Source organism: Furipterus horrens, unplaced genomic scaffold, assembly GCF_987537825.1.
Source record: "Furipterus horrens unplaced genomic scaffold, mFurHor1.1.pri manual_scaffold_3, whole genome shotgun sequence".
Taxonomy (NCBI): Eukaryota; Metazoa; Chordata; class Mammalia; order Chiroptera; family Furipteridae; genus Furipterus; species Furipterus horrens.
The window spans coordinates 103318100-103330956 of record NW_028327173.1 but is presented as its reverse complement, the minus strand read 5'-3'; the positions used below and the strand labels follow the sequence as shown (position 1 = coordinate 103330956).

At 38.1% G+C, this 12857-nt stretch overlaps 1 protein-coding gene across 1 annotated transcript in view; it reads left to right on the top strand.

The window, feature by feature from the left end:
- The window catches only part of CCDC138 (coiled-coil domain containing 138), a 193773-nt gene that overhangs the window by 60277 nt on the left and 120639 nt on the right, over nt 1-12857 (top strand). Inside the window, exon 10 of the mRNA XM_090269933.1 lies at nt 130-294. Within this exon, the coding sequence (XP_090126059.1) occupies nt 130-294 (165 nt within the window). The remainder of the gene's footprint in view (nt 1-129; nt 295-12857) is intronic.

Below are 12857 nucleotides of genomic sequence, written 5' to 3'. Positions count from 1 at the left end.
CTTTTTGAATATATATTTTAGTGAAGTGCTTTAGGTAAATTATTCTATAATCACTTAAAATTTAAAGCTTGCCTCATAAGTTTTGAGGTTTTGAATTGAAATGTTTAATTTTTTTTTTTTTACATACAGGTATCACTTAATGCACAAGTTTATGAACTTTTAGCTGTCTTCATGGACTGGATTTCGGATTATCACCTTAGCAAATTGAGAAGTGAAGAATCTGGAATGGATGGTGAAAAGCCTCTACTCAAATTTACTTCTCAGAGAAATGATATTCAGGAGAAGTGTGTAAAGGTTTGTTTTTTCTGTTGAAATATATGACTCAATAGATATGAAGATTGAAAAAGGAAAGCCTCTGGTATATTTTACAAGAGAAAAAGTATTGAAAGTATTTTTAGTAGAAAATTGACCAAACCAATAGTCAGTTCTAAAAAAATACATTTCAGACTTAATTATAATGAATTCATACTTATATTTTTCTTAACCTGATAGGTATTTCTCTTTAAAAATAGAGATGAGAAATTAAAAACCTACTCTCTAAATGGAAAAATAATTGTATATTAGAGTTAGGCAAAAAGTTGGTGATGTGAACAATTCCTAATACAAACCATTTTAGGGTTTATTCCCACTAAAATAGCTTTTATTTTGTCTTTTATTATAAATGGATAAAAGGTCTACTTTCAAGGGTCCTCTCATTGACAAAAGAAATACTGTTTTGTTAAATTACAGATATTAACTTGGGTATTGGTACTCATGATTTCTAGTTGGTATAAATGGTCATTTGAGATTAACACTTACATTCCACAAGAAATACATTAAACATTTGAAGAGTATACATCTAAAGTTGTTTGGTTTAACATTTTTAGAAACAATTTTATGATTATAAAATACAGACCAGGATTTCATATTAGGAAATTATTTTCAGTGTTCATCCTTACCTCGAAAATTTCTTCTAAATGTTCTTTCTGCTGGGCAGAATAATGCCCCCACAATGTTCATATCCTAATCCCTGGGACCTGTTAGTATGTTCTGTCACGTGGCAGAAGTGAATTAAGGTTGCTATTCAGCTAACCTTCAATTAGAGATTACCCAATGTTATTTGGGTGGGCTCAGTAATCATAGAAACTCTTTAAACCAGACAAAAGAGGCCTACAAGTAGGTCAGAGACTTAACTCATGCTTGTTGCTTTGAAGATGCAGTAGTAGGGCCATGAACTAAGAAATGCCAGTCATTTCCAGAAGCAGGAATAACCTGCTGACATCCAGCAAAGAAACAGGGATCTCAGTCCTGTAACCACAAGGAACTTTATGATGCTAGGATCCTAAAGAAACAAAAAAATGGATCCTTCCCTACCCTCTAGAAAGGAACACAGCTCTGCTGATGCCTTGATTTTATCTGTTTGAGACTCTTATCAGATTTCTGACCAGCAGAAATGTAAGAATAAATTTGCATTCTTCAACCCAGTAAGATTGTGCTGATTTGTTATGGCAGCAATAGGAAACATGCACCTTTGCTTAGAATTTTGTCTATTTAGCACCTATGTTAAATATTCTATCTACATCTACCCTTCCTTTAGAAGTAGCTGCTAGTTAGGAAGGGCTGCAGTATTAAAGTTCTGTGAAGAAATTTTATTCTGTTAGAACTGGATGTGATAGGATAGTACTAGGATATTAAGGCTAAAATGGACAAGTTTAATAAATGGAATATGGATTATGTAATATTGTTTTTATATCAGATTAATGATATAAGAGGAGATTATTTAGCACATGTTTGTCATAGGATTCTTTTTATCTTTCTTAGAACATAGTCATTTATTGACTTATTCTGGACTAACAGTTTTTGTTGAGCTTAAATCTTTAAAGTGTTGTTTTTAATTATGGCTACTAATACATTAGTAAAAGCAAAATAATTTTAAAGCTTATGAATAACCTTCATGATAGACTAAGAGGAAGATAAATACCAAATAAATTAATTATTTGAATATACTAGTGACTATCACAAGCAAGTATTAAGATCTTTTTTTAGGAATATGTACAATTTGCAGTTATAAAATAATGTAGCCCTTTTTTGGAAACTTTCATAACAGCATTATAGTATGAAACACTGTGTTCGCTATATTTAAGTATGTTTACTAGTATGAATCAAACATTTTTTCCAAATAATCTTTTCCCAAATTACTGTTAAAACTCTTCATGCATTTTGTTGTATGTTTTTTGACATGTGTGACTCAGTATCATTTAGGGATTAATTTAATACTTTTAAATCATACAAAAAAACCATCAGGTACTAAATGTGGTAAATAAAGTAGATGATCAAATTGGTATACCTTATAAGGCTGATTTTCTCGCATGTCTCAAAAACAGAGAGGTGGAATATTTTCAAAGAAATTGAGAACAAAGTAACTCAGTACAACCCTAAGTGGAATCTGCTAAGATGTGTTAAAAAGTGATGGTTGAAAAAATATCTGTAGAAGATTGACATAATCAAGATGGCAGAATGGGAAGCTCTAGGCTCTCGTTCCTTAACAGAGAGACACTGCATTAACAATACACTGATCCAATCACGTTTGTACAAATTTTAGACTAGTTGAGAAGCTGCAGAACCCAGGCCAACAGATAATTAAGAATATACTCCATCAAAAGTAATAGGGAAGTTTCTGACATTTTGAACGCCTCTATCTTTTCTATTGTAGCACAGTGCAATTGGGAAAAAAACATTCCTATACCATAGTTCCTTCCTTTGTGACAAAAGTGGCCTGTGTATCCAACATTTTAGCTTGTCATAAACTAGCTGCAGGACTCGTTTCTATTTGACCTGATTCAGGGTGATAACAAGAACAGTGGCATAGTTTGGAAGCCTCAAAAAATAGATGTGAGTGCTACAGTATGTTCGAGTACCCTAGAGCTTTACTTCAACAGGCAGATGGCTGTGGGTAGAAAGAGATTCTGAGCTCCTGAGCTGAAATGGGTAGCCACATTGGAAAATAGGACAGTTAAAGTACACATCCCTAGAAAAGTTTAGAATGACTAGCTGGGCTGATTGGTGAAGGTCTCCTGCAGAAAGCCAGTCAGTTGTAAAGGCTGGGTAAGGTTCTTTTTAGTTTTTGTTTTAATTTTTTTGCAAAATGCCCAAATGAAGAAAAAGAAAAAAATAAAACAAAACAAATAATACATCACCAGGCATATAAAGAAAAGGGGACATATGGCTCAAAGGAACAAAACAAAGCACCAGAATTCTGCCATAAAGAAACACTGATCTCTGAACTTCCAGACTTCCAAAGAATTTAAAAACTCTTTAAAAAGCTATGAGCTGTGTCTTAAGATTTTGCTGCTTATGTGTTCTTCTAGGAATTTTATGGTTTTAGGTCTAACATTTAAGGCTTTAACCCATTTTGGATTTATTCTTGTGAGTGGTGTAAGAAAGTGGACATATCTGTCCAATTTTCCCATCGTCATTTATTGAGTAACCTATCTTTAGCCTATTGTATGTACTTATTTCCTCTGTTGAATATTAATTGACTATAAAGATGTGGGTTTATTTCTGGGCCCTCTGTTCTGTTCCCCAGGCAAGAGTGTGTGTGGGTTTGTTTCTGGGCTCTCTATTCTGTCTCCCCAGGCAAGGGAAACAAAAGAAAAAATAAGCAAATGAGACTACATTAAACTAAAAATTTTTGCATAGTGAAGGAAAACATCAACAAAGTAGACAACCCACAGAATGGGATAACATATTTGCCTATACATCTCATAAGGGTTAATATCCAAAATTTATAAAGAACTTACAAAACTCAACACTCAAAACAACAAACAACTCAATTAAAAAATGGGCAAAGGACCCGAATGGACACTTCTCCAAACAGTACATACAGAAGGCCCATAGGCATATGAAAAGATGCTCAATGTCACTAATCATCAGAGAAATGCAAATTAAAATCACGAAATACCATCTCACACCTGTCAGAATGGCCATCATCAATAAATCAACAAACAGCAAGTGCGGGCAAGGATGTGGAGAAAGGGGAACCCTTTCACGCTGTTGGTGGGACTGCAGAGTGGCGCAGCCACTGGAAAGCAGTGTGGCTTAAAAATTACGAATGGATTTGCCTTTTGACCCAGTGATCCTACTTCTGGGAATATATCCGAAATAACCCAAAACACTAATTTGAAAGAACGGTAGCACAACCCTATGTTAATTGCAGTGTTATTTACAATTGCCAAGATGTGGAAGCAGCCCACGTGTCCATCAGTAGGTGAGTGGATTAAACAACTATGGGACGTTTACAAAATGGAATACTAATTGGCTGTAAAAAAGAAGAAAGTTTTACCCTTTGCAACAGCATGGATGGATCTGGAGATCTTCATGCTGAGTGAAATAAGCCAGTCAGAGAAAGACAAATACCATATGATTTCGCTCATATGTGGAATCTAATTAACAAAATGAACTAACAAGCAAAATAGAGACAGACTCATAGATGGTAGGATGACAGCTAAGGGATGGGGTAGGGTAAGAGGTGGAGGTGTAACAGAACCCTTGGGCTGCTTCGATTGAAACAGAACCCATGGGCTGTTTAGTTAGGGGCCCGATTGCCCGCCGCCAGAATTATAACTCTGAATACCAGAGTTTGGTGAAAAGAAAAAGGATTGTTTATTTACACATAGTCCTGCCTCCCCCCCCCAGACCTGGCCAGTCTTAGGAAAGTCAGAAACACCGTTTCCCTACTTCCTAGGCACAGTTCAGCTTTACCAGTAGCTGCCAATCAGTTCTGATTGGGAAGGTCCTTTCTGCGCAGTGATGCCCTCCAGCTCTCAATGCAGGACCGCCTGGATTCTCAGCCTCCTTGTAAACTGCCTTCTTCCTGCAAACCGCATGGATCTCCTCTCCTTCTCAGAGCAGCCTGGCAAGAGCCTCTTCTTAAAGCAGCCTGGAGATCCCTTCTCCAAGCCAGATGGAGGGAGCCCACAAGAGCCAGAGAGTGAGGGTGTGAGGGCCAGAGAGAGCCTGAGAGAGAGAGCCTTCTAGCGCCAGAGCCAGCCCAAAATATGTCCGCAGCTGCTTCTCTCTTCCTCCCTGCCTCCTCTCTCCCCCTGCGTCCTCTCACGCAGTGGGTGTTGCAAACAGTTCTGACCATTCACAGAACCCTACTTAGGCTCTGTCTGCTTCTTCTGTACCAGCCCACAGTCCAAGATCCCTCCCATCTTCCTGAGTCTTAGAAGTAAAGCGGATCTTTGAAACAATGTTTCCAGCCACTAGCTCCAGGCATGCAAGGGCATCCTGAAAGCTGCTTCCTGCTGCCTATCTCCCAGCCGCAAACTCCGGGGTTTGTTTTTGGACTCCCCTGTTTCTGTAACAGAGGAATTCAGCAAAAAGAAAAAAGGACTCATGGGTGAGGATGGTATAAGGGGACTAAATGGTAATGGGAAAAATACAATGAAAAATATTTTAAAAAGTTCAGTGAGCTAAAAGAGAACACATATGGACAACTAAGCAAAATCAGAAAAACCATGCATGAGCAAATTTAAAATGCCAAAGAAAAGATAGAAATGGTAAGAACCAAGTTCTGGAGCTGAGGAATACAATGATTGAACTGAAAAATGTATTAGGCTCAGCAGCAGATTTGATCATGTAGATGGTAAAGACAGGTTATTTGCAGTCATCAAGTCAGAGGAGCAAAAAGAATGAAGGAAAGTGAAGAGAGCTTAAGGGACTTTGGGGACATCAGATGGATCAAGTGGACTAATATATGTACTGTGGGGGACCCGGAAAGAACAGAAAGTGGCAGAGAAATTATTTGAATAATTAATAGTTGAAGACTTCCCAAATCTGAGGAAATAAATGAGCATAGAATAGAATCTGAAATCCATGAGAGAAAAGCTTGTTTTTACATACACGTGTACTTTATAAGATTATTCAGTTTTCTCATCAGAAACTTGGTAGACCCAAAGGCAGTATAGGGTGATATACACAAAATGCTGAAAAAGAAAACCACCAACCAAGTATACAATATCTGCAAAATTGTCCTTCGAATACAGAGATATTAGGAGTTTCCAGATAAAAGTTCAGGGAGTTCATTACTATTAGACCCACCATACAAGAATTGCTAAAAGGAGTCCTTCAGGTTGAAAAGAAAGGCAACCAGTTATCAACGTGAAGGTATATGAAAATATAAAGTTCTCCAGGAAAGGGAAACACACACACAAATATAGTAACATGTATTGTAATTTTGGTGCATAAGTCCACGTTTAATTCTTGCATAGAATTTAAAAGACGAAAATATAACAACTATAAATCTATGTTATTGGATTGTAGATTATACAATATGTAATATTAGTTTGTGACAATGAGTGGGTTGGTAGACTTCTAAAGGAATAGAGTTTTGTTAAATGAAATAATTTTAGTTTTTATCACTTTACAATAGATTTTGACTTTAAGATATTGTATGTAATTGTATTGGTAACTGCAGAGAAAATAGCTCTTGTATACACAAAAGGAAACAGAAGCAAATCAAAGCATGTCACTACAAAAAAAAACAAAAAACAATGAAATATAAAGGAAGGTAGTAAGGGAAAAAAGTAGTGCCAAAAAAGCTACAAGACATGGACCACAGCTAACAAAATGGCAATAGTAGGACATTCCCTGTTAGTATTACTTTAAATGTAAATAAATTAAACTCCCCAATCAAAAGGCTGAATGGATTTTTTTTTTTAAAAAACAGCATTGAACTATTTGTTGTCTGTGAGAGGATTCACTGTAGATCTAAGGACACACATAAACTGAATATTAAAAGGACAGAAATACTCAGTGCACAGAGTAACCAAAAGAGAGTCAGGATGGATCCAAGTATCAGATAAAATAAACTTTAAACCAAAAATGGTTACAAGAGACAAAGAAGAAAGGACATTCTATTTGATAAAAAGGATGGGTTCATTAAGAATGTATAACAATCAAATATTTGTGTGTAATGTGTCAGCATTCCTAAATAAGTAAATCAGACATTGACAGAATTAAAGGGAGAAGTTAATAGCAATACATGTAGGGTTGCTATTACAAGACTTTAATACCCACATTTAGTAATGGATACAGCATCCAGATAGAAGATCCTAAATGAAACAGAGGACTTGAACAATGCTATAGACTAATTAGACCTAACAGACACAGAACACTCCACCCAACAACAGCAGGGTGCACGTTTTTCTCAAGGGCACATGGAATGTTCTTCAGGATGGACTGTATGTTAGGCCACAAAAACAATACTTAGCAAATTTAAAGATTGATACTATATAGTATATGTTTTCTGATCCTGTTGGAATGGCATTAGAAATCAATAGCAGAAGACAAACTGATAAAACCCACAAATATATAAAAAATAACACATTCTTGAAAAACAGTAGATCAAAGAATGAACCAAAAGGGAAATCAGAAAATAACTGAGACAAATGAAAATAAAAACACATACTGAAACTTAATGGGATACAGCCAAAACAGTGCTAGGAGGGAAATTTATAGCTATTAATGCATTAAAAAAGGAGAGATGTCAAATCAACAGCTTAACATTATTCCTCAGAGAACTAGGAAAATGAGAATAAACTAAACCCAGAGTTGACAGAAGGAAATAATAAAGATTAAAGATAATTAAAACATAAAATAGAAAAACTATAAAAAAGTGAAACTAACAGTTGGGTCTTTGAGAGAGTTTAAAAAATTGACAAATCCCTAATTAAATTGAGGATAAAATAGAGAAGACACAACTATATCAAATGAAATGGGATGTTAAAACAATGTTACAGAAATAAAAAGGATTATAAGAATACTATGAAAAATTGTGTTCTCACGAATTGGGTAATCTAGAAAGGGATTAATGCCAAGAAACACACAACCTACCAAGACTGAATCATGAAGAAATAGAAAATCTTAAAGGCCAATAACTAGTAAGGAAATTGAATTAGTAATCAAAATAAAAGAAATTGCTGGCAAAGAAAATTGCAGTACCAGATAGCATCACTGGAGTATTCTACCAAACATTTAAAGAACTTACCTTAATCTTTCTCAAACTCTCAAAAAGTTGAAAAGGATGCAGTTCTTCCAAATTCCTATGATACCACACCAGATATAGACACAAAATAAGACTATAGACCAATATCCCTGATGAGTATTTATGCAAAAATCCTAAACAGTACTAACAAACCAAATTAACAGCATATTTAAAAGACTGTACATCATGATGAAGAGGAATTTGTTCCTGGAACGCAAGGTTGTTTCAGAAAAACAAAATTAGTGTAATAACACCACATTAATGGAATGAAGAACAAAACCACATAATCAGCACTTGACAAGATTTAGCACCTTTTTATAATAAAAACTCATCAAAGTAGGAATAGAAGAAATGGAAATAGCACAAAAAATAAATATGTATACAGAAGAAATAGAAGAAAAAGTTACTTTTTAATTATCCATTCTGAGAGATTCCTCATATTTTAACTGGATTATTTGGAATATATTAAAATGGTTGTTGATATAGTTGGATTAATATGTACCTTATGTGTTACTATTTTCTGTTCATTGTCATTATTTGTTTCCCTTTTTGTTTTTCACTTTTTCAGTCTATTCTGGTTTTTTGAAAAGTATATTTTATTGATTATGCTGTTACAGGCGTTTCATGTTTTCCCCTTTGCTCCCATCTGCCTGGTATGCCCCCTTCCCTCCAGCAATCTCTCTCACATTAATTCATGTGCATGGGTCATGCATGTAAGTTCTTTGGCTTCACCCTTTCCTATACTATCCTTAAAATACCCCTATCTATTTTATATCTACCAATTATGCTTGTAGACACCTGCACCATTATCGCCTTTCTTCCCCTTGCACCCCACAGCTGATGATCCTCCAGATGACCCCCATACCTACGATTCTGTTCCTGTTCTGGTTGTTTACTTTGTTTTTGTTTTTATTTTTAAATTCAATTTTTGAAGTTGTTTGTTGTCATTTTAATGTTCATAGTTTTGATCTTTTTCATTTATTCCATATTTATAAGTATATTTTATTGATTATGTTGTTACAACTGTCCCAATTTCTTTGGCCTTTGCTTCCCTCCGCCCAGTACCCCACTCCCGTTAAGCAATCCAACCCCCTTTAGTTCATGTCCACGGGTTGCGCATATAAATTCTTTGGCTTCACCCTTTCCTATGTTATTCTTACCTTCCCCTGTCTATTTTGTAGCAACCAATTATGCTTCTTAATCCCTGCACCATTGCCCCATTTCTCCTCCTTCCCCCTCCCAGCAGATGATCCTCCAAATGGTCTCCATACGTATAATTCTGTTCCTATTCTGGTTTGCTTAGTTGGATTTTGTTTTCATTTTTTAGATTCAGTTGTTGGTAGTTGTGAATTTGTTGTCATTTTAATGTTCATAATTTTGATCTTATTTATCTTAAGTAAGTCCCTTTAAGATTTCATATAATAATGGCTTGGTAATGATTCCTTCAGCTTTACCTTGTCTGGGAAGCACTTTATCTGCTCTTTCATCCTAAATGATAGCTTTGCTGGATAGAGTAGTTTTGGTTGTAGGCCCTTGCTTTTCATCAATTGAATAGTTCTTGCCAGTCTTCTCACCTGCAATGTTTCTTTTTACAAATCAGCTGACAGTCTTATGGGAATTCCTTTGTAGGTAGCTCTCTTCTCTTGCTGCTTTTAAGATTCTCTCTTTATGACTTTAGCCTTTGGCATTTTAATAATGATGTGTCTTGGTGTGGTCCTCTTTGTGTCTAACTTGTTTGGGACTCTCTGTGTTTCCTGGACTTTTATGTCTATTTCTTTTGCCAAATTAGGAAAGTTTTCTTGCATTATTTTTTTAAAATAAGTTTCCAATTTCTTGCTCTTCCTCTTCTCCTTCTGGCACCCTGTGATTCGGATATTGGTATGTTCAAAGTTGTCCCAGAGTTTCCTAAGCCTCTCCTCATTTTTTTTTCAATTCTTGTTTCTTCCTCCTGTTCTGGATGACTGTTTATTTCTTCCTTTTGTTCCAAATCATTCATTTGAATCTTGGCTTCCTCCCCATCACTGTTGGCTCCCTGTATATTTTTCTTCATTTCACTTTGTATAACCTTGATTTCTTCCTTTATTTTGTGGTTGTACCCAATCATTTCTCTGAGCATCCTAATCACTAGTGTTTTGAATTCGGCATCTGATAGGTTGGCTATCTCTGTTTCGTTTAGTTCTTTTTCTGGAGTTTTGTTCTGTTCTTTCATTTGAGCCATATTTCTTTGCCTCCTCAATTTGGCAGCCTTCCTGTGTTTGTTTCTGTGTATTGGGTAGAGCTGCTTTGACTCCATGTCTTGGGGTGTGGCCTAAAGTAGCAGGTGTCCTATAGGCTCCAGTGGCACAGCCTCCCCTGTCACTGAAGCTGGATACTTGAAGTGCACCCTTATTGTGGGCTGAGTACGTACATTCTCCTCTTATAGTTGAGCCTTAGTTATTGTTGGCAGATCAATGGGAAGGGTTTACCTAGGCCAGTCAGCCTCAAGGACTATCTGTGTCCACTGACGACCAACCTCCACCCGCTGTGGAGGATCATTTGTGCAGGGGCAGTGTGATGGTGCTCCTATGTGGTCTGTGGCTGTCCACTGGGTCCACTGGTCCTGGGGTTTCCCGGATGGTGCAGCCTAAGGTCAGCCTCCACCTGTGTTTTTGCCCAGGGCACCCTGCCTTAGCTCTACAGAAATCTGAGATGGCTGCTATTTGTATTGGGCTTGGAGAGTGCTAGGCGAAGCCAAGTTATGAATCTAAGCTGTCTGCTGGTAGTGCTGGTCCTGGAGCTCATTGAGGCCAGCTGTTGCTTATTTGGTAGGATTTAGGAAGTTGTGCAGCATGAGCCAACACCGGCCATTCATATGGAAAAGCAGCATGGGTGGGCTTTTAAGTTGGGTGGGGCAGAGTCTCTGGGAATCTCCAAGGTGAGTCAAACAGTGTTAGCCTGGTTGATGGAGTCTCTGAGATGGCACCAGCCTGACTGATCTGTGGGGAGAGGGTTTAGAAAAGAGACAATGGCCATACTCATTTTGATGCCAGGCACTTCAGTTTCTCCCTGTATGCCTCTGGTGCCTTTCAAGCTGCTACCCAGGTGCTGGAGCTCAGAGGGATTGAGGTGAGTCATGTGTGGGTTCTTTAAGGTGAACTGCTTGGGCTCCTGTAGTTTCTTCCACTGACTCATTCCCTGCTGGTTTTTGCAGCCAGAAGTTGTGGGGACTTACCTTCCTTGTACAGGAACCCTTTGTTGGGTGCCTGGTGTGCTGGGACTCTTCACTCCCGAGATATCCCTCCCGAATTTTTTTTTTTATGTGTTTTATTGATTATAATATTACATTTGTGCCAATTTCCCTTCCCTCTGCTCCCCTCCACCCGGTGGCCCCCCTCCCTCCAGTTGTCCCCCACTTTTAGGTCATGTCCATTAGTTGTGCATACAGTTCTTCTCAACCTCTCTCTGTCTATTCCATTCCCTCCTACCATGATCCTTAATGCCTATATCATCTCCCTCCCTCTCCCCATTCCCCCTCCCCGTTGACCTCCCCCCAACATGTTCCCCATACCCATAGCTCTCTTTCCAGTCTCATTGCCTGTTTAGTTTGCCTTTGTTTCAATTCCCTAGCTTCTGTTGTTTCTTGTGATGCAGTTTTCATTTTAGATTTCATTGTCTTGATCCTCCTTTTTCTAAACCAGTCCCTTTAACATCTCATACAACAGTGGTTTGGATCTAACGAACTCTTTCAGTTTTATTTTGTCCTGGAAACACTTTCTCTGTCCCTCTACTCTGAATGACAATTTCGCTGGATAGAGTATTCGTGGTTGTAGGTTTTGGATTTTCATTACTTTGAATATTTCTTGCCAGTCCCTTCTTGCCTGCAGGGTCTCCCTTGAGAAATCATCTGATAGTCTAATTGGGACCCCTTTGTACATAATTCTTTTCTTTTCTCTTGCTGCTTTTAAGATTCTCTCATCTTTAATCCTCGACATTTTGATTATAATGTGTCTTGGAGTGGCTCTCCCTGGGTCCAGCTTCTTTGGAACTCTCTGTGCCCCCTGGACCTGCAAGTCCATTTCCCTCCCCAAGTCTGGGAAATTCTCCTTTATTATATTTTCACTCAATTTTTCAAGTTCTAGTTCATTTTCCTCGCTCTCTGGCAAACCAATGATTCTTATGTTGGGCCTTTTATAGCTGTCCCAGAGGTTTCTGTTCCTCTCATCGTTGCTTCCCTTTTCTTCTCGCTGCATTGGTTGACTGCTTGTTCCTTCTCCATATTCCGGTTTGTTGAAATGAACTCTGGATTTTATTTCCTCACCATCTGTCTCGTATGTGGTTTTGTTCCTTTCGTTATGAGTATTTTTCGCTTCTTTCTCATCTTTTTCCAAATCTTTTGTGAATTCTGTAAGCCACCTGATAACAATGGCCCAGAACTGATCATCTGACAGGTTTCTTATTTGTTCATCTGTCAGGTTCTCCATCTGTTGCCTGGTGAGCTGTGCCACTGGGATTTCTATAGTTGTCTGCCTCATTTTGACAGATGCGTTTTGTTTTCTTGGGCCGGCTGTAGGGGGCAGTGCCTGTGTACGCGTCACAATTCAGCGACCGGCGCCTGTCTGCGACCTATTTCGCAGCCCTGTGGCGCTTTCTTTGGGGGCGGGGGTCCAAGATGGATTCACACAGTTATTCCGCTAGGAGACCGGGATCCGTCCTCCCGCCCCCCTGGGCCTCACTGTTCAAGGCGATGTGGTGGCTGCTTTCCCCAGCGTTGGGGTCGCGAGCTGCCGGGAGTTCGACTGCAGCCGGGGTTGTTCTCCCCCGCCGCTGTCCCAGGTGCGACTGCAAACAGCTC